The 27185-nt window shown below is 43.0% G+C and overlaps 1 protein-coding gene across 2 annotated transcripts in view; it reads right to left on the bottom strand.

Moving 5' to 3' along the window:
- Positions 1-27185, bottom strand: part of LOC116399646 (plexin-B1-like) — a 42890-nt gene that overhangs the window by 4768 nt on the left and 10937 nt on the right. The window contains exons 5-35 of one of the 2 annotated variants that reach the window (XM_031876938.1): positions 26169-26297; positions 22947-23047; positions 22699-22831; positions 22440-22596; positions 21617-21725; positions 21341-21449; positions 20059-20790; positions 17987-18085; positions 16616-16738; positions 14723-14816; positions 14458-14627; positions 14163-14314; positions 13730-13835; positions 11879-12015; positions 11560-11733; positions 11097-11331; positions 10465-10707; positions 10181-10357; positions 9515-9663; positions 8441-8541; positions 8126-8343; positions 7757-7935; positions 7603-7669; positions 7016-7162; positions 5786-5960; positions 4705-4808; positions 4528-4612; positions 2488-2660; positions 2069-2229; positions 1485-1632; positions 1326-1390 (exon numbers count right to left, since the gene is read on the bottom strand). In XM_031876938.1, the coding sequence (XP_031732798.1) occupies positions 1326-1390; positions 1485-1632; positions 2069-2229; positions 2488-2660; positions 4528-4612; positions 4705-4808; positions 5786-5960; positions 7016-7162; positions 7603-7669; positions 7757-7935; positions 8126-8343; positions 8441-8541; positions 9515-9663; positions 10181-10357; positions 10465-10707; positions 11097-11331; positions 11560-11733; positions 11879-12015; positions 13730-13835; positions 14163-14314; positions 14458-14627; positions 14723-14816; positions 16616-16738; positions 17987-18085; positions 20059-20790; positions 21341-21449; positions 21617-21725; positions 22440-22596; positions 22699-22831; positions 22947-23047; positions 26169-26297 (4952 nt within the window). The remainder of the gene's footprint in view (positions 1-1325; positions 1391-1484; positions 1633-2068; positions 2230-2487; positions 2661-4527; positions 4613-4704; positions 4809-5785; positions 5961-7015; positions 7163-7602; positions 7670-7756; positions 7936-8125; positions 8344-8440; positions 8542-9514; positions 9664-10180; positions 10358-10464; positions 10708-11096; positions 11332-11559; positions 11734-11878; positions 12016-13729; positions 13836-14162; positions 14315-14457; positions 14628-14722; positions 14817-16615; positions 16739-17986; positions 18086-20058; positions 20791-21340; positions 21450-21616; positions 21726-22439; positions 22597-22698; positions 22832-22946; positions 23048-26168; positions 26298-27185) is intronic. The other variant, XM_031876939.1, reaches the window with a different exon arrangement.

Raw genomic sequence — 27185 nt, 5'->3', positions numbered from 1 at the left:
ATTGTTTTACAGGAAATACCCAAAAGTTTGAAGCCTTGCGTGTCTTGAGCCCCTTCATGGCAGTATTTTAATGGCACAAATTGAATTTATGTTTTGAATACTTTCATCTGAAACCTGCAATAACATTTTTTTTGCTACAGTGAACACAAACATTGACGTATTTACATATGGGCTGGAAGTTGGAGTCTGCTCCGGGTGATTATTCTCCCTGTGTAAGGTGAAAGGGTTCGTCCAAAGACATGAACACATAGTTGTTTCTGCCGTTGTCGTTATAAAATAATGATTAGAGCAGCTTTAAATATGAGCAGGAAACAGAAGTGTTGCTGTACGGATGAGCTGTTCATTGAAATACTGTACACGTGCTGTACATGTAGAAGTACAGCTGCTCTGGAACCACTCGGCCCGACAGACTTCTTTTAAAGGGGACATATAGTGAAAAACTCACTTTCGTGCTTGTGCACTAACATCTTAAGTGCCTGACAACCCACACACTGTGGAATAAAGACAACTCAGTCAACGCCGCATTTTCTCTCGAAAGCTAATCGGAGAAAATTTGACTTATTTTCAGGAGGGTGTCTTAAAGAGACAGGCACTTAAACGTAGCGTTTCAGAGAAGAGGGTGAATAAAGGTATATTCAGACGGACGGTATGAGCAAAATAATGTTTTTTAAACATTAAAGCATGTCAACATGTTCTAGTAGAGACCCATAAATACAAGTATGAACCTGAAAATGAGCATGATATGTTCTCCTTTAACTTAAAGACTCATTTTATTTCATTTAATGCCAAGCTGAGAAGCCTTGTGATACTCCGATTGCTCATCCGACAACACCGTGCAGTGATGTCAGAGTGTACCGAGTACACTCTGACATCACAGCAGTATGGTGAGACTTTAAACAACTGGAGATCAGCAAATACAAGTCTTACATTGATTGTTAAGTTACTTTAAATGAAGCCAGCAATCATCAGCCAGTGAAATTGGAATGGTTAAACTGGATGAATCTATAGAATATATAGAATATAAAGAACACTGTTTCCTGCAGCTTTATCCTTTTTTTCAAATTTAGATCAGACTAGTAAGGCTTATAAAACAGGCATATTTGTCACAAAGCTTGAAGACACCACGGGTGGAATCTGCAGTTTAAAGCGCAGCAGACAGTAGCAAGTGTAGCAGTCTGCTCTCAGACCATCCATGCACGGAAGCCTCGCGGGCTTGGTCTACCCTCTGTCTGGTACTGACAGATTGTCCTCGGCCTCCCTCCCTCCCTCCTCCAGAATGTTTTTATGCCCGGGGTCAGTGGGGTGACTGGCTGCCATATTCTTACCTCTCCACCATCTGCTTGTAGCGCGGGATGTCTCTGGCGTACAGCAACTTGTTGATGGGGGAGTCCTGTGCGAGGAAGACGTATGCATGAAATGCGTCCTGGATTTGTATAACCTACGTTTTCTACGACATTGGAAGTGCCTCGAAACGACGAGCTCACCTGTCCCAGTTTGTGGTCGGCGATGGTGCAGGAGTCCATGAAGGTCTGGGCGATGACGGACAGCACGGCGTCCACGTGGTCTGAGGTCTGCACGTCGAAGATGAACTGAGGGTTCTTAAGGATGTTGATCCAGAACCGCAGCGGCAAGCTGTTTGGCAAGACAAGAAAACAGTGACCCACTGGTTATGAAAGTATATTAATATGTAATAGGAAAGAAAAAAAAGAAGAGATGCTTCAATACAACCAGAAAGTTGGTGGCGCTTTCACACCTAAACTAAATGTTATAATTATTTATATTTTTCTGACCAAATGAACCAAACGACGAGTGTGAGAGGAACCTGAATATGGTCTGGTTTTCCCTGCTGGGGGTCAATAAAGGTGCATCGTATCTTAAATAACCCTTTGATAAAAGAGTTCATGAGCTTTGGTGATATTTGGAGGAACCACCATAGATATTTCTGATATTAGAAGTAAAAAGTACTAGTAATATCAAATGCATCTTTAGAACTGGTCATAGTAAAAACATGTGTTTATAACTTGTGACCAGAGACCGGTCCTGGCCTTTTAGCGACCAACTGGTTTACCTGTTGGTTTTCCAGATGTGGATGGTCTCGGGGTCCGCGATGTTGTGCTGCAGAGCCTGCTCGTCCAGCAGGTCGAAGAAGTATTTGACCGCCAGAGGCACGGGGCGACTGGTGCTGAGGATCGCCGTGAACAAATCGTCCACGAACTTCTGCAGCGTGCCCTGAGACGGAGGAGCAGAGAGAACCAGATGCATTCACAAATCTGCACTCGTGGTCGTCTCGCTCAGCTCCTCTGCTGGTCTGGAAAAATCTCACGCTGATTCTTACTTAGTGTATCTACAGAGGAGCAACCGCCACCAATGTTGAGCCCGATCGTTGCTGCTGTAGTTGGCAATCGGTTGTAAAAATGTTTTTGTTTTCTACATCTACACACATCTGGCACGGCCTTGACGAACACCGGCTCTGATCATCTGGTTTACCTTCATGGAGAGCAGGCGTGTGAGGTAGATCTCGGGGATGGCCTTGGCCCTCTCGCCGCCCCGCTCCCTCACGCTGCCCCTTCTGTGCTTAGGCAGCTCCGACTCCTCGCTGGCTTTCACCAGATGCCAGAGCCTCACTCCTCCCTCCTCCCCGTCGTCCAGCATGGGGGTCTCTGGTGAGAGGGGACAGCGGTTGGGTCAGTACGGCTGGTGGGTTAAAATACACTAAATCAAGGTGTTGTTGAAACTCTTTGCTGGTCTGGTGTGGTGCCTGCCCCGCTGACACTGTCACCCGTGTCCCCGTGCGCGCACGCACATACGCACGCACTTTGTGTCATTTCTTGGGTCATATATGTGTTCATGCACTTGTTAGGGTAACTTCAGTGTTTTCAAACGGTGTGAAATCATGGTTCATATTTTTTGGGCTGCAAAGACAGTCTCAGCATTAAAATAATGTATTTCATGTTTTTGGCTTTTTCTCTGCTGCTAAGTGACTCATCTCTCCCACTTCATCCTACCCAATAAAACAGAACAACTGTAGTCAAACAGCGCCCCCCCCTGGTTGTTCACGCTCTGTTCAGATAAAACACGACTGCATTAGCTAGTACAGTGGTGACATTTGGCACACATCACACACGTGGATATGAGTGTTTGTTCATAGTGTGCAGCGATGACAAACTACTTGTGAGTGTGTGAAAGTGTAGTTTGCTGAGCTCCTTGTGAAGCTCATCTCCACTGAAGATGTTTTTGTCATGTGACTTTTGGTCTCAGTCGTATCAATCATGGCTTCCTTATTGTTTTTTACAGGATATGGTTTCTTCAAACGGTTTATTGGGTACGAGATTTTAAATGAGACGTAGAATAAAATATCAACATTTTAAACTTAGTTTCGGTTAAGTTTTCTGGGGTTTTGGGGTTCGGAGAGTTAAATATTATTATATTATATTGAATATATTTTATATTTTGAATCAACTTTATTCAAAGTCAATGCTATCTCAGTGATCAATACAACTGTTATTCTAACAGATTGTAAAATATGTTTAGTTCAATCTCCAGTAAATATATCTACACACATTTCAAGCAAATCTATTTGACAAACGACCATACTTTGATTTTGTACCCTCTGCTGGTCAATGTTAAAACTACAAAAGTAATATTTCACAGTAATCTAAATGAACAACTTGTTCCGTTTCCCCACTTCTTACCTCCTGTATGCATTTGTTTTGGTATTTAGGTTCATCCCTTGCAGAGCTGCTACATCTCGGTAAGCACAGTGAGCACAATCTTTTTCTCTGTTGTTCCACTTAAAGAAACAGTTCACCCCAAATTCAAAACTACATATTTTCCTCCTTACAATGTAGTGCTGTTCATCGATCTAGTTTGTTTTGGTGCGAGTTGCCAGATGTCACCAGATGCTTCCAACTTTGTTATCTGTGGTCATGTGACATCAAACACCATGACACACAGACTCAGAGGTTAGACTTCATGAGGTTTTAAAACGGGCGCTACAAACACGAGTGCTTCGATCCATCAGATCGCACATTCAATAGCTGGCAGCCACTGCCGGTGTTTCAGTTTAACGAGTGACTGTGTTAACTGGTGACTCTCAGCCGAATGCGTCGTGGTTGCCTGTAGTGACGGCAGCTGTTAAAAACACCAACAGAACATGAAGGCGTCCTCGAGAAAGCCTTCAATCAAAACCATGGACGCATTTGGCCGAGAGTCACCAGTTAACACGGTCACTCATTAAACTGAAACACCTTCTGCTCCGAGACGGTCGTGATCCTGTATTCTGAATCCTGTAGAACTCAAGTCCGAGTCAAAAAAGCATTGAAAAAAAATCTGAAACGCCCTCCGAACCATTTTGCATACACTTTTCTTGTTAAGTAATGCAAAGTGCCGGCTTCAATATCAGATCACCAGGTAAGAATATCAGCTTCACCAGCGCCGATCAACATATCTGTTAAAGGTGACACTTTTATTACAGGAGGGTTCCGTTAATAACCATCCATATCTGAATGCTGTAGTGGGGACACTCACTTTCTCCAGGCATGTAATCGTGGCTGTCGTGGACGTGGTTCTTGGTGTTCCTGGGGACGAGGGCCACCGTCGCTCCGTCGGGGACCTGTGTCGCACAGTCACATAACAACATTCACGCTTCCTGCCTCAAACAGCGTGTTGTGCGTGTGTTTCAGCGGTAGTGTGACTCGCGCTCACCTTGTAGTGCTGCAGTGTATTGAGGCGCTTCCACAAGCCTTGCACTACCGATGTCAGATCCTCATCTGATAAGATCAGGTGACCCGCGACACCTGCACGCCACTCTGGAGGGAAAAATAAGCAAATGTTAAGTAACCTTGTGCCTTTTCAAGAAAACTAAAAATTTAAACAAACTCACTAGAAGCATTAGTGGTGCAACGGATCATAACGCTCGCGGTTCAGATCATATAACTGATTAGGGTCACAGATCGGATCAGCACAAAAGAAAAAAGAGAGCAAATAGAACTTGTTGTTTTGCTGCTGACACTAACTGATGATCATTGATGATCCGTATTAACAGATACAGATCTCTTTGTTGTTTGATTATAGCAGCTGGTCCACAAGGATCCAGAAAATCATTTCAACCGCTCTGAAGTCAGTAAAACATCAAAAATGATCCTTTTATTTTCTTCATAAAAACACACAATTTGAATAATAACGAAGTAAAAGATTGTATTTTAATGGATTACAATAAATCTAGTCATTAGTAGTTTTAATGATGTATTATTAGAGCTAGTGTAAACAGCTCATAATTCATCTCTAATATCTATTTATGTTGTGAAAACAACTTCAAACAACTGGATTTATTCAAGTTTCTCACCAACACTACATTTTACGAGATCACATTGAACACATCATGATAACGTTATAATTTACCTTTGTTCAATACTCATTTTCAATGAACAGATCCTGAACGCATCATAATGTAATCTTCGTTTGTTAGCCGTTAGCGGTGCTGCTAATGCTAACAGCTCTCCTGTCAGTTTAAACACAGATTATTTGTTAACAATATAACGTTATCAGAGACTAGAAAAGCATAAAAGATGTCCTGATCACATACTTGACTGAATATTGGTCAGTAAAACTTTATTTTTACACTGTGATGGTTAATGTTAAAGTGTGTCATTAATCCACGGTTCACATGCGTGTCAAACCGTGAGGGGGATCCGTTACTATGGTCCGTTACACCACTACTAGTTTGTGTGATGGACTGCTCTGATACTAAAGAGAAGCCTGGTGTTGTGAAATGAACTGGACTTACCGAGGTGTAACGAGTCAACGTGTGGCCTCTGGGAGAAGGAAGTTCCCTTCCAGGTCTGCTCCAGGAGTTTCTCCTTCACTTGGGTGATGGTGTCACAGTCCAGGACTTTGGCCGGCACCGTCTGCGTGGTGGCGCCTCCGCTGGTGGCTGACGCCGGCATCGCTACATTTAGGGTCTGGACAGATTAGGAACAGGTTAGTGGTGGAAATATTGGAAATAATGTTGGTTTGAGTCAAACTTGTCATCTAACTATATCAATTTATGTCATTCAAATTTGAATAGTACTAAAAGAAGGCCAACAATTAACCTGAAGGGGATTTTCGGTATTTTTCAACCTGGACCCTATTTGCCCATGTTTTTCTGTAGTTTCAGTCCTATTGGTCCAGTATTAGCGTGAGGGCTGCGGCCTCCAGCTGCTGAACGGGCTTCCATGTAATCCGTCAATGTACGTCCACTAAAGTGCTTGTTGTTGGCACAGACAGGCTGATATTGTTATTCTAAGTGTCTGAGAACATTATGGAAAGTACCCCACAGAGAAATGAAACATTTTTCTTTCCCTTTTACCTTTTAGCTTGATCCCGTCTGTTTGTTATTGTGTCCAACAAAGTCTCACTCAAGGAGAAGTCTCGTTCTGAAATCTCGCCTCACATCCACATTGTGGAAATCACACTAAGCTGCGCTTTCTGTCCTCCAACACAACTAAGCGACAACACCGGCACTCCTCTCTCCGACTCTCACTCAGGTTTCCACCGTTGTCTCCTGGCAGCAATTCACCTCTGGTGAGACTAAAGAACGAGACTTCTCTTGTGCGAGACATGGTGAAGCAAAGTAAAGGAAAAAAGGTTTTATTTCTCTGTGGGGTTCTTTCCCTAATGTTCTCAGACACTTAGAATAACAACATGAGCCTGTCAGTGCCAACAACAAGCACTTTAGTGGACGTACATCTACGGTGAGAAGTTGCCAGATATGATTACATTGCAGCCAGTTTAGCGGCTGCAGCGTTCTCCTTCCATACATTTCTGTCCCCATTAGTCATTTAGACATATCCAGGTTGAAAAATACATGTTACCCTTTAATTCCATAAATAATTAGGAAAAGTATCATGAAAAACAAGGAGAAGGAGTCAGCTATGTCTTTTGTAACATACAGAACAGATTCCCTTCATGTCCTTGCCATGACTAACCCGGCCTGTGTGAATATATTTAATATGGTGTCTATGTGTGTGCTGACCAGCGTGCGGTACTCCACGTCCTCTCGCAGCAGCCTGTTGTCGTTCAGCGTGTACTTGGCTTTTCCCGTCACCGCGTCCACAGGTCCCTTGTCCACCTGGTGCTTTATTGCTCTGAACAGCATGTAGAACGACTCCCCTGCGGATTCCTGGCCAAGCATGAGAGACGAAAGGTCAACAGTGTCCTCCCACTACAGAACATCAGTTTAGGAGTCGTTCAGTGACCGTCCTGACCGAGTCACTCTGCTGAACTAAAGATGCACTTACTTCAATGGAGAGTTATTGTGAAGTGTTTCTAACTGAAAAGATGCCATTTGTGTATAATAAAAATATTAACATTATTGATTGTTGTGGACAACATTGCAGAACCAAAGTTGTGAGTAAGAAACAGAAACCGTAAAATAAAATGTTGGGGCTCAAGAAAGGGTTCAAAGATAAATAAATGAGGTCCTTAGATAAATAAAAAGGAAATCAAATTTTAAAAGTTATGTTGCACAAATGGAAGGTTTTTTTTTGTTTGTTTTTCTGACTAAATAAATACTTTATTCACTGATCTCTGGCCAGGTGTCACAGATACTAGTGGACATACCCTCAGAAAGGTAAACAGACAGATGGACATCCAGTTCGTCAAAAGCTTCTCAACCACTGATTCCGTTCTGGAAAAAGAAGAAAGTAAGCACACGATTTATGGACGAATGTGCTGAAGACACCTCGATGATCTGACCACCTGACTTCGCCCTCACCTCCTGAGCATCAGCTTGGGGTTCTTGGCCACATACTGTTCCACTAGATCGTTGAGCAGTGTCTTCAGGATGTCCGTGAAGTACTCCAGTTTACCGTGCAGGGCTACGGTCAGCAGGGAGGCCACATAGGCCCGGTCCCTCGGGGAGAACGTCCGCTGGACCTCCAGAGTGTGGATAAACTGTGGAGACGACGGGGATAAGAAGAAGATGAACTTCTACCTGTAACAGCGAGTTATTGGGAAATCTGTATTACAGTTTCTATTTATTCTATTGGCCCTAATTCTGACAGAGGATGGGAATATCGATGTAAAGACCTTTCCCAATGACAAACTGCTCGATTTAAAGATATCCATTCCCCTGTTGTCTGACCTTGGTGAGAAAGAGTTTGCTGTTGAGCAGATTGGACAGCTGAACCAGCCCTTGCTCCACAGTCTGCCTGCGACTCTCAGGGACGTCCAGATCCCGTCTCAGTGGCGACTCCTGGTGGCCGGGGAAGAAAATGCGCTCAGCGTACACCCGGTAATCCAGGATGGGGATCCCTGAACCCACCAAATCACTGGACACGTCCATCATCTCCGTCATCAAGTCTGAAGGAGGGGAGGAAAGGGAATGAGGGCATCGGTTTGTGTATCGTTCCTGATTTTGGTGAGCTGATGTTATTTCCTAGAGTGAAGAGGAGTGTACCTGTGAACTCCTTCTTACAGCGGTCTCTCACACTGGTCTCCAGGTTCTCCAGCTGGATCTGCACCTTCTTGTAGTCCCTCATGGCCTGTTTGCTCTTCCTCCTGACAAACGACAACGATGCAGACAACATTCAGGCTAAAAGATAAACCAGCAATGTGTTATCAGAAGAGGGAGAAGGAAGAAAGAAAGAACAAAGGAAGAAGAAGAAGGCAGGAGGAAGAAGAATGACAAAAGTAGAAGAAGTTTTTGATGGTCACAAGATTGCCACATATTAGTTTTATGTCAGCACACACACACACACACACACACACACACACACGTGTGTAAGTTCTTCAGCGCTAGTGAAAACTGAATGTGTCACAACTCCAAGTCCAAAATCACTTGATCAGACTTCTCATGTAGTATTTCATTCCCATCATGCTGCTCAGAGTGATGGAGTTGCACTATGATGTTTTATTGTCGAGCTCTAATCAGTAAAAATGAGCATTAGGAGCAGGTAAATGACACCGCTGTCATGATGCGTTGACATCTGGAAAATGTAGTTTTCGGCCAGAAACTTGAATAAATACAGTTGAGATTTGTTTTTACAGCAATATAAAATAGATATTAAAGAGGGAATTATGAATGTTGAACACCCTAACAGTAGCTTTAATATATAATATATCACTAAAACTACTAATGCCACGGTTTTCTTAAAAACAATAAAAAATGCAATAATTTATTTGCTACTCATTTGAATTGTGTGTTTTAATGCAAGTAATCATATTTGATAGTAGGAAAGTAAAACAATTACATTTAGAGATTTTGATGGTTTACACTGACTTCCGGATGATTGACATTTTTTTCAGGACAGGGTAGAAAACAATTCTGGAGCCTTGTTGTTAATTATAGTTCTTATAGAAAGAATTGCCAAAAAATTGGAATCGGCAGGACAGATTTTGATATAATCAGATACCAATCAAACCTAAAGAATAGCTTGTATGACTGAAAATCATATTCCAGCTACTGTACATAGCAGCCCGTTGAGGACTATAAGGAACAGTCTGTTCAAATGAGCAAATGCTGTCTGCTCACCTGTATATGAGGACTATGATGAGCACAATGAGAGCCACTATGGAGGCCCCCACCCCGACTCCCACCTGAGCCTCCAGAGGAAACGTCGACTGGGCCTGGCTGTCGTACTGCACTCTGCCCAGAGAGAAGTTCAGATTCCCCATGTTCACCTGGAAAACACAGAGACTTTTTTACACAGCAAAACAAGTAAAAAATCAAATTTGAATCAAACACTTGAGTATGAAACAGTTTATGATTTCTGATGAAAAATAAGATGGATGAAAGCAGCAGGAGGTCTTCACTGAGACCTGGATCCATCGTGGACCAGGATCAAGCTGCACTTGATGACTCAGGAGGACCAGAGGAGGAGGACTCTGTGTTCACCTCATGATGCTTGGTGCTCAAACACAGTCACAGTTGATGGACAGTGTTTTCCTCATGTAGAATATTTAATGTGAAGATGTCGGCCATGTTATCTGCCCAGAGAATTGTTGTTGTTGCTGCTGTTTACATTCCTTATGATGATAATTCAAAAAAATGTCCTACAGGAATGTACGACAGATTTTTCTTTTGTTTTGTGTTGTTTGTCATGCGTTGTGTGAAAATAGGCTCAGCTGCATTTCCTGTGATTCAGAATGACAATAAATGATCCTTGAATCCTTGAATGTGCAACTTGACTTGACTCACCGTGAACTCAGGCAGACTGTCCATGCCATCTGGTTTCTTGCCAGCGGTGACCGAGGGCTGCTGAGCTGGCGGCTCACAGTACAAGTGGTTGTGTGTCAGGGTCTTCACGGAGCACACCCCCGCCCCGATCCGAGCCTCCACCTCGTGCTTGTAGATCGCTAGATCCAGGTTCTCTCCCTGGAGCGGGGAGATTTGAAATGAGTGAAACTACAATATTTACAAAGTATATCGGGAGTTTAAGTGGGGATTACTATTATTACTGCATTGTAGTTATTGGCGCCCACCTCGACGGAGATGATGCTGCCGGGTTTGTGGTGGTACGGTTTGCTGGGATCGTTCTGGTTCAGCAGGTAGAGCTGTGGGTTGGGCTCATAGCTGAAGGCCCCGTTCCCCACGGTGCCGAAGTCAAAATGGAGGCTGTCCAACAGGAAGTGAACTTTGACCCGGGCCCTCCTGGCCTCTGGACCCACCGCCGGAGTCGGACACAGGATGAGGGTGGAGCCATTGACTGTGCAGCGAGTCTCGTACTGGAGGGGAGGAGCAATAAAACATAGAAATAGGAGCTTTTTAAGTGAAAATGATGTATATGTATGTGTGAATACATACTGTATATGTACAGATATACTTACGTAGAGAAAATGGTTATATTTTCTTCCAGTTCATCCTTTGTTATTTTTTTTAATACAGATTTTTTTTTGTTCTAAATTGTACATTTGGAAATCTGCATTTATGAAAATGGTTTTGGAAAAAATAATAATAACAATGAAGACAAAAGAAATCAAAGGTAAATTGTGATCATAATCCCTACTCTCCATTCTGAATTGTATTTATGACTACAACCTTATTTTTCTTACGCTCATTTGCTTTCCAGGTGTAAAGAAAAGCTCACAGATGCACACAGCTGTATGATTCATACCTGTTTGACGTGACACAGCGCACCCTCGGGGCAGTCCGCCTCCGGGACGATCCTCCTCCATCTCTTCAGTGGACCCTGATGATCACGTCCTCCGGTCGGGCTCACTTCGCTCCTCCCTCTGGCACTCCTCCTCCTCCTGGGAGGAAGAGTATCAGGGGGACTGAGGGTCACCCTCATTTTCGGCTCCTGCACCACATCCAGGTTCTGACCAGAGACCCTGATGATTCGGCCTCCGCTGAAGGACAGAGTAGTGGAAAAGAAGAAAAAGATTCCTCGTCATGACCTTTAGATGACGATCAGGACAGACAAATACTTCTTCGATAGATTTCTGCCTAAAGTAAGATGTTCAAAAGTCACAGTGTCCACGCCACAAGCTTAAGATAGACTATCACGTCAGCACAGCAGTTATGCAATCTAGATTATGTGCATGGGTCAAGATTGCGTTGTTGAGACTGATAAGCACCTGAGGAAGCTTTTGGAGGGAGCAGCCATTGAGATGTTGGGGTTGGGGGTGTAATGATACACCAGACCCGGTAGGTGGCGCTCTGTGCCACCAAACCGCACGGTGATGCCATGCTCTCCTGTTCTGTTGCTGCCTCTGGTCAGACAGCTGATCTGACCCTCCTGGATGTTGAGCCTGAACAGAGAGAGAACTTTTTTTATTTATTTTTTACATTTCTACCAATTGTATTCCAAATATAGAAAGAGAAAGTCTGCCTTCATAACTCTTAATGTTAATAACTCAAAATAGTCTTAAATCACTGTGGATTGGAGACACTTACACCACGCACGGCACTCCTCCGATCAGGACACCGACCTCGCTCGGGTGTCCGGTCCTCAGTCTCCGGCCTCTGATGGTGAGAGAGGAGCCCCCCGCCTTGGGCCCTCTCTGTGGGAAGATGTCGCTCAGAACGGGATCCTGGTGGTGGAGGGACGAGGAGAAGAACGATGTACAGGATAAAATGCAAAAGATGCACAAGAGAGAGGAACAGAAAACATACGATCAATAATCCGATACTGAGCTGGTGATTTATCGGGCAGATAAAAGAGACACAGGGGCATTCTGGGAAAACGCTAGAAGGTCGCCTCACAGCCTGCTGAGTACAGCAATTAATTTGCTTGTCACTCGGACTAATTAATTAAGTCAACCTACAGTGCTTGTGCTGTTATGGTAATGAGGAGACGTGCTGCTGTGACTTCAGTGCATTGCAGTGGTTCACACGGCACAGTTCCAAGTGATGCCTGATTAATGAAAGCCATGTGGGAGCTGCTTCCATAACATGTTTTCATTCAGACGAGTGCAGAGAAAACATCCAAAATACACATCCATGTGTAGGGGTGCCCCCCCGAAACTTGGTTCTAAACTAGTAAAATACCAGAGTATTGATAAGGTCCGGAGTTAACGGTTCTGCTGTCGGTACTTTATAAATGATCTCCGCAGAAAAGAGCACGTCTCAAACCTTCTCTCTCTCTCTCTCTCTCTGTGTCTTTGCACGAAGTGCGGAGTCGTGCTTTACTCTGACACACACACACACACACACACACACACACACACACACACACACACCTTGAAAGTGCGTGCTGCTTGTGACCTGGGTGTGAAAATGCTCGCGACGTCTTCACTTTTTTGTTTTTTAACCGCTTGTTTACTTGCTTCAGCATAATTATACGACGCTGCTGGAATAGTCGCTTGTTTTGCATGCACTTAAATATGCTCGCCTTTTGTGGCTACATGAAGTGAAGTCTCATAAAAGTCCTCAAGTGATCAAGTCAATCCTTCATTTTAGGGTCAGCCGTAAAAGAGGTGTTTGAAGTTGAAAAGCTTTCATGCACGAGTGCAGTCACTGTCAACTCCTTGGGGGCGTCCCAAGTCTCTTATTTGATATGTCCTCGCCACCTTAAAGACTTCTCAAAGCTCCTATTTCTGCACTAAAGGAGAACACAACGGCCTTTTTGTTTTGTTCTCTGATCCGCCATCGAGTTAAACGTCTGAGTTAATCAAAGAACTGAACAAAAAAAGGAGAGAGAGAAGCGAGACAAACACTTTTTTTACATAATCGACCCTCATCTTACATCGAGTCAAGCGAGGCTGATACTTCCTGAGCGACGGGTTTTGATACGAGTTACAAAATTAAAATTTTCCCTGAAACATTTAGCCTAATAAATAATTTCCGAAAGACACCGTATTCATATTGTGGGTTATTAAATAATGAATTCACAATCACAACATCAATGGACACAGACGCAAATCATGAATAAATAATACAAACGCATCTTGTTATCAAAAATGGACACAGTAAAAATACAGAATGCAAGTTACATGTTATTCATATAACTGGGTGTCTTTATTAGTATTAGTACAGACCATAGACTGTATATAAGAAGTGGACGTAGTCATCATTGGTTTGAAAAAATTTAATTTTCCTTTCTTATCTTCATACTTAAATACTATTAGTTTAAAAATGACAATAATCTGGTGTTAAACATTAAGGAGAAGTGTGCTCGCCAGAAGCAGTGTGGTAGAACTGTGGTGACAGCTCTGCAGCAGTTATACACCTAACCTGCATGAACAAATGTCAGCTGATTTCCAGTTTTCATTCCTTGTAAACGTGACTGACTATTGAGGCGTTTACCTGGAAGCTGAAGATCTGAGCGGACAGTCCGACTCCTCCCCCCCTCACTTTGACCGAGGCGTGGCCGCTCCTCTCTCCTCCGCTGCCCGTGGTCTCACACACTATCCTGCGGGATCAAGACGTACGATGGTCACTATTACAACTACAAACGCCGCATCGCTGCTGTGTGCCTCCGCCCACCATCACGTCAGCCTTTTATCTTATTAGCAGATGACATCTTGGGTTCAGACCAAACGCATGTTTTATCAAGTCAGTGACCTTTTGACCTCCGAATTCTAATCAATGTGTCCTAAAGCACCAAGTGGATGTTTGTGCAAAATTTGAGGGAATTACACTCGATGCGCTCCCCGAGACGCTGCTAGAACGTCACAGACGTGAGACCTTTGACCTCCAAACTAGAATTTGCCCATCCTTGAGTAACAGCACAACTCGCCTCGAGGAGACTTCGTATCTGCTATGGATGACGCTGCAGGGGACCCCGGCCACCGTGACTGAGTTCTGTATGTCTTCACTTCTCTGGCCGAGGTTGGAGCCTGAAATAGTCACGACCGTCCCTCCCTCCACGGGACCGGATACCGGGTCCAGCTGGAACACAAAAGGACCAGATGTTTGAAACGTACATCCTGATCATCGCCTCGTATTTTTGAACAACAGAAAGCAAAGCAAAAACACATCTGTAGCGTCTCAGTGGCCCTTTGCGTTCCAAAGAAAGGGCGAATAACACTTACGAAGTGAATGACGGGCGCGGGGCAGGTATGTTTGACCTCCTCAGCGCAAGAGTCCCGGTACACACAGCGAGAGCCGGCAGCCCCGCCGCACCAGACGCAGCCGTACTTGTGGTCGGCGGTGCGACACCGGCTGCAATCCGACCGCCCCACTGAACAATTGAACAGAGTCACTGAAATAAAACAGAGACGGGGAAAATTCTGTGAGGGAGTGGCATTATTTGGCGTCAAACAACACGTCTCGGACACGCCGGCATAAAACACGCACCGTACAGATCCTCGGCGCTGTCGATGAGGAAGTAGTTCTTCCTCCTCACGTTGATGGTGGCCGGGTATTCCTCCATCGAGGAAGAGTAGGCGTACTGAAACCAGAACCAGCAGACATATTTGTGATGTGGTATATGAGTTGATGGTATACCAGCGTGTGTCAAATGATCCGGCTACGAGAGCTTATGAAACACATGGAGATGCAGACGTACATGATTATATTGTATTATTAGAGCTAGTGTAAACAGCTCATAATTCATCTCTAATATCCATTTATGTTGTTGTGAAAACATCTCCTTCAAACTACTGGATTTATTCAGGTTACTCACCAACACTACATTTTATGAGATCACATTGAACGCATCATAATGTCACTGAACAGAGCCTGAACGCATCATAATGTCACTGAACAGAGCCTGAACGCATCATAATGTCACTGAACAGAGCCTGAACGCATCATAATGTAACTGAACAGAGCCTGAACGCATCATAATGTAACTGAACAGAGCCTGAACGCATCATAATGTAACTGAACAGAGCCTGAATGCATCATAATGTTACTGAACAGAGCCTGAATGCATCATAATGTAACTGAACAGAACCTTCTATCGTTAGCCGTTAGCGGCACTGCTAATGTCACTATACTGTATCTGTCAATTTAAACATGGATTGGTTGTTAACATTGTAACGTTATCAGAGATCAGCGACTAAAAAGCATAAATGATGTCCTGATCACATATTTGACTGAATATTGGTGAATAATGATCGTTGGTAAAGCTTTATTCCACACTGTGATGGTTAATGTTATACTGTGTCATTACTCTGCGGTTACATGCGTGAGGAACTGTGAGGGGGATCGTACGGATCGACTGTGGTCCGTTACACCACTAATTACAGTCATTATGGATGCTACAGGATGGGGGGGGGTTACACCATCAGATCGGGACTGACAAATGTCAATCAAACAGTTCATAAAGGCAAGTTCTTGTTTTGCTGCTTCGCTATGGACTCAATCTATGAAAGATGGTACATTTGCCGGCACGCTGGGAGTGATGAATGAAATCCAACTGTTTGAAATACACTGAAGAAGATCTGAGTGATTAGCATGGGAACAACAGCCACCATGGCTAAAAAAACTCAATTAAGAAAGAAAATCACATTTTAAATTCAGGACTTTGTTGAAAACATAACCCGTCCAAGTATTTATTGTGTTTACTTTGTGATATAAAAGGCCTGTTTTTCTCAATCAGCTTATTACTATGTGAAAATTTCAAGTCACGATTTTTTCAGGCCAAACTAATCATTCGCGATCCGATCCTGATAATCATCAAAATATGCTTAGAACTCTAAAAATGAGACTTAAACATACTGGTATCACTTGACCTTACATTTAGAGAGAGAGGACACACCTGGTTTAAGAGCTCAGATAAACGTGATATTTAGACATGAAATATGAATATCATTTTAATATTGAACATGATAAATTATTATATATTATTTTCAAAAATCATATTATAAACAGTTATGGTTACAGGCTCTTTCTCCTCCTCCCTACACTCGTATTATGAGTGTAATATATTTGCCTCAAAAGAGAAAAAACACAATAACAAAGTTAAAGGAATATTTAACTAATAGCATTATTATTATTATTTTGTCACAATGATATCGTTAACATGAATGCTTTTGTCGATTATCATGTAGTGAAAATCTGACATTATGACAGCCGTACTGTGATTGTTGATTATTAAGTCATGTATATTTAATGTTGTTGGAGAAATACTTTCAAAGATCTGAAACAAAGTTTTTAAGGGCGGTAAAAAAAAAAAGACACAAATATTCCCAGGACTAAACACAACAACACGAGATGGATCACTACATTGAGACGTGTTCTGACCTGGTGGGGTTGGCAGGTGATAAAGAAGGCTGATGGTTGAGTGGCGTCCGGCTCCACGGAGGCGTCCACCACCACTGACTGATTCTCAACGTCCAGCACACACTCGTAGTCCAGGTTCTTGTCCTACATGTGAACACCACACACATGGAAGTGAACGGACACACCCTCTCAGTAGGGGCACAGTGAGAACTGATGTATCACTGCAAAAGCTTATGAAGTTGTGTGAAGACTTTACATAATAATGCACGTTTTGTTATGGCAGTATGCATAACAACTCATTTGAGCCTTTATATCTCTATAACTAGTATTTTTTAATGTTCATTTTATGTCTGTCTTCCTTTAAGCACTTTAAGCAGCATTTCTTGTATGAAAGGTCCTATACTAATAAAGTTTGGTATTATTGTATTATTATTGTTTGCTATACAAATTAACATAATTATTATTAATATATTATTTTTATTATGTACTATACAACAAATAAAGTGTATTGTTACTATTATTTTTATTATGCGCTATTGAAATCAAGGTTATTAGTATTGCATTAGTATGTGCTATACAATTAAGTTTATTATTATTATTATGTGCTATACAAATATAGTTTATCATTGTTTTATTATGATGTGCTGTGTTAATATAAACTGAAACAGAAAATGTACTTTACTAAATGTTTGTAAAGCTTCTCTTGGACTTTAAAGGGACAGGTCAACATAGTTGCCTAGTTTCGGAGAAGCAGTTTCATGTAGGAACTATTTTCCTTCAACCCGAGTTCCAGCATGAAACTGCTCACAACGAGGTCTGGATTATCCAGAGTGACAGCGTCATTATTTCTGAAAAAAAAGTAGTATTCTGGCACTTTGAGCAAGACGATAGCCATCTAGTTGCATTATATTGGAGACTCACGCCAAAACAATCTAGATAGATAGCATTACCTGTAGTGCTATCTATCTAGATTCTATCTAGGTAAGAGGGAGAATATGTATTTCTTTTACCTTTAAGACTTACTTATTGATAATAACATGTAAACAAATCCCTGAACCCTTGTAGCTGAAGCTATACGATGTATGAATAACCTGCATGATTACAGCTTTAAAAGGTGCACCTCACGATTCTAGCTCAATACACTTTCTGTCCATCAGTGCGCTGTGAGTGCGCCGTGTTGATACAGTGTGAATGGGAAACAAACAGTCCTCCAGCCAGGAGAGGGGAAAGGCCATGGGTGTGTAAAGAGAAAGGCAGTGGGAGCGAGAGGGGACGGTATATCTGGAGAAGAGTGTTATTTGTTCGGGTGGTTGAGTTCAAACATCAAGTCTTTCTCCAGAATGGCTGACCCCACCTTTAGTGCTAAGACAAGACAGTAGATGGCTACATTACCTGAAACAGGTTCAGGTGTTGTCCCACCAGAGTGACCTTCCTCTCCACGTTGACAGGGAGAAGAGAGGAATCCTGAACTTTCTCCACACACGGACACTCCTGAAGAAACATTATTGACCATTTCAATGAGAAAGATACAGCTTCACTTTATAAACCTATATCTAGATCCTGCTCAAAGGGGTCTCTGTGAACAAGTACACTACATAATCATTTGTACATGGTGGGTCTAAACTGCTGAGAACTTTTGCATTCTCTTAATTATTCCTCCTTACCAACTATGAAGTTGGGCATTCTCCATTCCTCCAAATCTATTTAAACAATAACTCAGCGACCACAGTCACAAAAACACACCACATAGATGAAACATCAGACGTTCGAGTGAAGCGCGAGAAACGTGGACATGAAAATGTCATGATGTTCTTGAGCTCAAGGGAGGAAGTGCAGCTCTCGCTGAGTGGAGTGGAGTGAGTGGAGTGAGTGGACGAGTCAATAAGACCTGTCGGGTTAAGTGCCTCGAATTTCTCAGTTCCATCCTCGCATCTGAGATGACATTGATTTTGTGATTGGCCTCTCTTGTTGACAGGAGAGCTAATAAAGATTATCAGTGCAGAATTCAGTATTCGTCATTGTTGGCCTTGCTGTAGAATGAGGACCAAGTAGTTATATATTTACTGTTGATTAAGGCTGAGATGTTCTTGGGTTAATTATCATGTGTTTTTTTTACAGGAAAATGTCCACAGTTTGGGCAATGCACTTTTTAGTCCAAGATCAGAAGATGGATACCACTCTATAATCTGTCCGGCTTGGCTTTCAGTCTCTATGCTAAGCTAAGCTAAGCGCTCTCTGGCTGTCGCTTCATATTTAACACGTATAAATGAGTGGCATCGTTCTCATCTAACTCTCAGCAAGAAAGCCCAAAATAGTATTTCCCACAACCTTTCCTTTGAAGTCCCAGTGGAACTGGAGTTAGAGAGGGCAGTTTTGAAGCATTGAGTTTGGTATTTTGTCCGTTGCCATCTTGGTTTTTTGCAACCAGAAATCACAAGAAATAACTTTCATGAACTGTAAACACTGTGAAAAGGGGGAAGCTGTAAGACAAAAAAAACCTGGACAAACAGACCAGACAATGCATTGGTAGAGACCTGTCAATCACCAGGTAGCCCCGCCCTAAAGCATCCCCTGCTTTATGGTCTATTTGACTCTAAATGGACCATCATTTACTAAATGAACATCATGCTGTATTGAAGAAGACTTGAAACTAGAGATTGAGACCATAAACTCATGTTTACAATGTTTACTGAGGTAATAAATCAAGAGAGAAGTAGAGTCATTTTCTCATAGACTTCTATAGAACCAGAGGAGTCGCCCCCTGCTGGTCACTAGAGAGAATGCAGCTTTAAGGATCTTCTGCATTGGTTTCACTTTTAAGAGTGAGTTAGTGTCTTTAGCTTCTGCTATGATGTCAAATCTTTGATGACCCATCCTGCACTCAGGGGCAATTAGGAAAAAATAATCCAATCAAATGAGACTTTGGCCTAACCAGTCATATAAAACCGCTCTTTGCTGTTTGTTGATTGTTAATACAACCAATAAGGAGAGATAGTAAGAAATGTGTGTTTGGATATCTGTGGGTAAAAACTTTGTTTTCATTTCCAAAAACAATGTGGCTGAGGTCTTACTCATTCAAGGGAAGCGGATGTCCGCCGGATGAGAGCGGAGCTCGGGCGCTGGTGGCACGGAGGGAGGCCTGGTGCCATTCTTCTACATGTAATGCGGGGAAGTGTCCCTCCCATATCTCTCAACAACGAGGGAGGTGTGTGTGTGTGTGTGTGAGGAGCAAACAGTCCTCCCTAGCTCCGTATCGCGCTAAACTCTAAGCCCGCCCACTTTCTTTAGCGGTGCAATCAAATGCACAGGATTTGATTTAGACCCCTCAGGTGAAATGCACACCGCTGAGATATTCGGTTTAACTGTGGAACACGTCGTTTCACTGGGACTTTAAACAGTTTCTCATGGCAACTGGAGCGCGGTATGATTTCTAGACTAGCTGCACGCGAGGCTTCTGCACTCACCGGAAAATAAGAGTTGGTCGATGAATCTAATTGATAGTCTGCTGCATACTCAGAGATGGGGTCGAAAACTGTTTCAGGTGGTTGTGTGAAGATGGGCGGCTTTTCGCTGGCGCCAGCAACTGATGGACCTGTTGCGGAGTCCACGGCGGGCTCCTCCCACTCACTCAACCACAGAGGGGAGTCATTCTCTTCATAGCTGACCGGAGGAATGGCGTCCTTAGCGTCGCTGATAGAGAGGTCTATTAAACGGGACACTTCTCTGGAGGTGGTCGGGCTTACGTCGGAGGAAGAGCCTAACGCTTCGCCAGACGGCTCTAAAAACCCCACATCACGGTCTACCTTTTCGCTAGTGCTGCTGGGTAACGTAGTGTGGGGGGTTTTGTCAGTGATATTCCAGCTTTCGGTCTCCTCGTCCTCTGAGAAACTTGCAATGCCGCCATTTCCCTCTGTCGTTCCCTTGCTTGTGGTGGGGGCATCGGTGTGCGTCGTAGTGGCCTGGCTGAAGATCCCGACAAAGGGGGAGGTTGCGGCCAGGGTGAGGGGGGAGGTGGGCTTGGCGGTAGGGGTGGTGGGTGGTGTCACTGCGGTGGAGGTTAAAGGGACAGCTGCTGTGGTGGGGGTAGGAGTCTCTGTGAGTGATGGCTGTGTTGTTGTTGCAGCAGCACGGACAGTAGGAGGTAAAGGGGTCAGATTTCTGGTGGGTGGTGGGATGGTGGGTGTTGGCGGTTTGAACTTGACGATGGAGAAGCACAAGTGTACAAAGCGAGGACAGGAGGGGGACAAGAAAAAAAAAAAAAAAAAAGCAGGGGAAGAAAAAATTAAAAAAAAAAAGAAAGGGTATGCAAATACATTGAGAAGCAACTCATGGGTGGAGAAAAAAAACAAAGATGTATGGTAAAAAAGACAAACTACACCAAACAGAGTGAACAGACATAAACACACTAATATGTGCAGCATGTTGCACAGTGCAGTATGATACATGCTCAGCAAAACAAACCTAGTGCCTTTTAATGACACTAAATATACAGTAAACACCTAGCTAAAACTATTGCAGTCTAACAACTCTCCTGCAACTAACCCTACTTTCATAAAGGATGTAATGTTTTGTTTTTGATAAAACAGTTTGACAAAGGTTTTGATTCAAATGTGTTCCTTGGTCGGAGGCTGCAAATTATATTATACTCTTAATAATGTGCCCCCTTATTGATGTTAATGATGTTTGACAAAATAAAAATCTCTGAATATAAGGTAATACTATTTAACAGACTCAACGTTGACTCACATTGTGGTTGTAGATGGTGACCCCACGGCTGCAGGTGTGTTGGTGCGTGCAGACGTGCTGGTGGATACACCACTTACAGCCCCAGCGACTGCTGACACACCCTTGGCATCTAGCGGCGCACACAGCACGGGTACAGGCAGAACAAACAAAAAAAACATAAGTGACAAAAAATGCTATTTTCCCCCAAACAACATATAGTGAATGTGTAGGAATGGTAATTTAAAAAAATAAACTATGCATCGATGTGCGTGTGTGTGTGTGTGTGTGTGTACTCACGGCCTGCGTCCAGAGAGCTGCTGCACCAAGCTGCAGTTGTAGAACGTGAATTCGGTCTCCGCTACAGTCACGTTAGTGAAACGCAGCGACAGGGCCACCATCACGAACTCTGCATCAGAACGAATATATGTCGACTTCAAAGGATCTAACCAGCTTGTGTGTCATTATTTATGAGCATCACAGTGCTGCTTTGGCAGTTTTGTAAATTTCCTTGTTGCACTCAACTTTGCGTACATAGAGGTGTTGCAACTTCGAGTGTCTATTGAAAATCGATCAAAATGGCGCTTCGATATGAAAAGCAGGATCGTCAATTCTCCCGGTAGTTTTTTATATTCCCGCCCCCCTGTCCATTTTTCTAAAAAAAAAAACTACGAAGTAGCGTAGCTTACTGGTAGCCTCCATCTGCACTTTTCTAGAGTCCAGCCACTGCTGGATTCTGAGATGACAGAGAAACAACAGAACTGGAAAATCCTGCTTCCCTGAAGTAATCAGTGTGGCAAAATTTGGTTTCCCCCAGAAGTTATGTAAACAAGGAACATTGACAGAAAAACTACAGTTTGCAGGCTATCATACATGCACCGTATCGTATTGTACACCGCCTCACCACCACGCATGCTGTTGCCATCTAGCGGCTCAATAGACGGACGGACGGACGAAATCAAGATTTCATAACCTAGCAATGGCATAGCCTTCAGTCCTTTTTTATTGAGTCTAATGGAATCATATATTTGGAGTATCGTGACACCCTTAATGTTTTGTGCATACTGAAAAAAAAAGGTGTCCCATTGGGTACAATTACTGACCAAATTCAGAAAGTACTCACCATCTCCGTGAGTAATGGGAGGCAGGCTGCCGGCTTCAGGGGTCGAGCATATCACACCGGTGTCAGTGAGTGAAGCAGGAGCTTCCGTGTCCTGGAAAAAGCAAGAGTAGGCCTCTCCTTTTCCTAGACTTGGGAGGCCCTCTACCGACACCGTAATCTGAAGGGAGGGAGACAGAATGGGACAGGGGCGTCAAGAAAAGAGAGCAGCGAGATGGAAAAGAAAAGGAAAGTGACCGGAAACAGATTCCCCCTGCATTACATCGGTTTTCTCCCCGCGGCTGATGTTGTAGAGGCTAAGGCGCTGGATACCGAGGCACTGCTGCGTCTGGTTGAAGCTCCACAGCCACTGGCCCCGCACGGACCCTCGCTGGCACTCCCAAAGCTGGCCACACCTGAAACAACACGGGGAGGTGAGAGAGACAAGGAACAGACAAAAGAAGATGGGGGGAGACGGGGACGCAAGTGAGCATTGGCAGTAGCCCCGCCGTTACATGTCTACTGACTCACCGTCCCTCCAGGACGCACCAGCCACAGTAGGGGTCTTTGGCAGACAGACAGGATTGACAGTCCAGGTGGTCTCCGCATTCTGCCACCGGAAGCTTTTCGACCTGAAAATTACAGGTAAGTGAGAACTCAAAGACAGATCCATGTGGTGAATTTAGGCGGACACCAGGGGTGTGCTGCTAGGGGTGATCGTGTCATTTTAACCTTCACGGTCTCCTCATAAGACTAATAAAGTAAAACATTCTAACACACTTCATCGCAAAAGCTGCTGCACTACTTTATCTTTGGAAACTCACTGCATCATCATTCATCATTCCCCGGCATGAACAAGAACAAAGCTATGATTGCTCAGCTCACTCACAATCAGTGTGGAGTTCAATAACCTTGTGGTTAGCGATTCAGAGAAATCTGAGTCCTTCATTAAGGCATGAGACCTCATAAAAGATCTTTAACTTACATCAGAGTGCCTTGGATTTCTTTTGATTGTCAACCATATCGTTATAGACTTACATACTGACTGAGTAAGCAGAATAATCATTGCCGTTCTAGAACTATTCGCCAAATCCTGGAGAGCACTTCGGCCTTGGTTACGCTCTGCCCGTTTGCATCCACTTTGTTAAAAAAAATGTTGGATGTGCATAGACATGCAAAAAACTCATCGCAGGGAACCCCTGCAAGGTCCGTGTCTGAGGGTGTGTCGTCACTTTGGTTGTGCGGACACGTAAATTCGCTTCCATGGTTTCCAGCTCCATTTTTCATATGTAACGCTCTTTAAAAAAAACATAATCGATAGAGTAAAAATGACTTTATATTTGCTTTCATTGTAGCCAATACTACTTAGCTTGTAGCGAACTAGCTTACCTGGATAGGTACAGGCAAGTAATAATTAAATAATGTTCAAGGCCAAGGAGTTTTTGAGCCAGCTGCAAGCTGACTGAAAAAGCTGTCTCGCCATTTGTAGTTATCCATGTTGACTAGCTAACGTTAACATTAGCCTTCCAAATTCAAATGTGCGATACTACCCCATCAAATCTACCAAGATAATTAACCGCTAGTAAGCTAGAGCTTCAAATTTGACACATTTTCTCAGCTACTAATGAGATTGTTACGGTCCATTCCATTACCTGTTGATGTTGCTTCTTCTACCACTTGTCTCTTTCAGTGTGTAGGCTTAACTGCATTTTAGTGCTCTTGCAGCTAAGATTATAGTCTAATCATGCTAGTCATCGATTGTTGGCTAGGAAAGCGTAATGCCAATAACAATACTAGCTAGCTCACAGATATTCCGCTAGCTAGATATGGTACCAGTGGAGTCTGTGTAGTCTCAAAGTTATCTTGACAATGAAATTAAAGATTGAAAATAAAACTCAAGGTTCACTTCCTGGCTTTTCTCAGACTTTTGAATTCCTAGATAACCAACTTGTGTTCTTTCTTTCATTTACATGCATGCACACACACACAACTACAACATTAATTATCATAGTTATGCAGATGATACTCGGATATATCTAGTCCTCTCACCATTATCCAAATAATTGGATGAGCCAAAACTTCCTTCAACTAAATGAGGAAAAAATGACATTATTGTGTTTGCCAACAAAGAGAAGATAATCACTATTAATAAACAACTCCAATCTCGGGCTCTAAAAACCAAAAACCAAGCGTGAAATCTGGCGTTCAGATCTCATTTTCACCAGTCATATCAAAGCAGCTACTAAAACAGCCTTCCATCATCTGAATAAGAAAGAAAGATCTGGTGTCCCAAAGTGACCATGAGAAGCTCATCCATGCTTTTATTTCCGGTAGGATGAACTATTGCAATGGCCTCTTAATTGGTTTTCCCATAGGAAGCATGACGCAGCTGCAGCTCGTTGAGAATGCTGCTTCTAGAGTTTTACCCAGGACTACGGGAACAGAGCACAGAACTCCACTTTTGAAAGTTTTACACTGGCTTCCCTTCCAGTTAGTTACAGAATAGATATGTTAAACTACTGCTACAAAGAAAACAAAAAATCATGGTTTAGGAATACATTTCTGATATTCTAAAAGGATATAAATCGAGCAGGGCTCTTAGATCCATGGACTTAGTCCAAACTAAACATGGTGAAGCAGCATTTAGCCGCTATGGGGCACACAACTGGAACAAACTGCCACAAGATGTGCACCAAATAAATAAATTTCTCTTTTCATGTACCTAGAAATGTAGCTGCTATGTTTGTGTAATGTATTTATTCTATTCTGTTTATGTACTTATTGATTATTTTGTACCATATTTTATACGTTTTGTCTTTTAATTACATTATACTCTATTTAATGATCTTTCAATCACATTTTATGTACGGATGATTCTTTTTATTTATTTATGTAAAGCACACTGAATTTTGTGTACAAAACGTGCCATAGAAATAAACTTGCTATAGCTATGAAGTAGTGATTGCTATAGTTGTTTTTTATATACTATTCAATCTTCTCATCTTTTTCTACTTTGTTTTGATTGTGTTATTTATCTAGCCAGAGAATCTGTGCTTCACTGTCTTTGCTCACACGCGCACACAAAATATAATAACATTTCTAAATCCAAGAAACTAAACTTAAATCAGCTCATGGCACACATCAGTAGCTCTAGGACAACTGCAATGCTTGTGATCATATTTTGTTATAGATTCATGTTAAATATAACTCGATTAGATGAAGGCCATCAGTGGTCTGGGATTGAGACTAGCCATTCAATGTATAGACTGGCAGTTTCCTATACCCATTCATCAGCATCTATGGCTTCCACACTCAGTAGGGAGCGTGCCAACACAATGGAGGCCACTTTCCCTGATCAATACCATCGTTATTTCTGACCTACACCCCCTGCTGACTGTTGTACCCATTGCAGCGGGGTTAGTGGCCTTTGACCCCCACAACCAGCTGGCCTCTCGGTTTTCTCTTATGTTCATTGCCTCTTATTCTATTATCCTATTTCTGTGCGAGAGAGACACAGCTTGAGGAAGTATCAAAGCCTGAAAAAACTCTGACGAACGATCATTTGTCTGACGATGAATAACAAGCCATGTTCAGATCTTGTGTATGGAGACATCTGGGCGAGTGGTTTACTGGGCAGATGCACCAAGAAGGGCACGGCTGTTCATACATCTGTTGAGTAGTTCAAAGAAAAGCGAAGGCTATAAACAGAAAATGGCATTTCACCACCTCTAAGTGTTACATTTGTATACTTACAGTAGTTTTGGTCATGACGTAGATGTGTGCTCCAGTCTGGTCCAATAAAAGGTCACCGTTTATGGGCGAGTTGAGCTGGATCGTCGTGTTCGCGTATACCTCCACCTGGCCGTCTTGGCCCAGATATACCTGTATAGGAAAACATCAGAAGCGTTGGTGTAAGACTCAAATGAACAGCTGACGAAAAAAGGAAAGAAGAAGAATACAAAAGGAATATCTTCTTTGGCTAACAACTCAAACGCAAATCAAATCACACTTGTGCAGGAATCGCAGCAGAAGTGGCCGTGAATGTGATTACGGCAAAGCCAAATCTAATATGAAGCACAGGAAGACACCTCTGGCTTAAGTGATTCCCAGGCCCTCAAACTCTCATGTTACCTCATGTTGATGGGATTAGCAGAGGTTTCCGTGCCTCTTTCCAGAAGGCTCTCACTTGATTGCTGTGAACAGGATGGAGAATCAGTTGTCCCATTAGGGGATGCACTCAACGCATCATGGGAAGTAGCTCTGTTACGGGCGGCGACTTTTATGCAGTTTTGCATGTCACATTTTGTAAAGAATGTGACGCTGTATTGAAGATGCAATACCTGTGCAACAGGTGTGTGACTGGATTAAGCTAGGGAGACAAACGGGAATATATTGGTTGATCAACTAGCTCAACATTTTGGGAAACAGTGTTGTGCATGAACGCACTAAAAGGTTGCTCTTTTTGTGAACTGAATATATCCGTTTGCAACTAATGAACATGAGCGTCGTTAACTCTCGGGACGCTCGACGCTCTTTATAGAGCTGTGCTCTCAGAAAAAGGATTTTTCTAAAACGTCAAACTATTCTTTTAACTCCTACAGGACATTTGGGTAGATCGACTGCAACTGTATCAAAATCAAGCTGGCAACACAAATCGTGTCCCCAGTTTAACTGTCCATACCAAATACACTGGTAGGTAGGATGTCGAAAACGTTTGTAGTCTCACACACACACACACACACACACACACACACACACACACACACACAC

Source organism: Anarrhichthys ocellatus, unplaced genomic scaffold (assembly GCF_004355925.1).
Source record: "Anarrhichthys ocellatus isolate YVR2014 unplaced genomic scaffold, GSC_Weel_1.0 scaffold120, whole genome shotgun sequence".
Taxonomy (NCBI): Eukaryota; Metazoa; Chordata; class Actinopteri; order Perciformes; family Anarhichadidae; genus Anarrhichthys; species Anarrhichthys ocellatus.
Note: the sequence above shows the minus strand (reverse complement) of the source record. Positions and strands in the feature narration are given on the sequence as shown.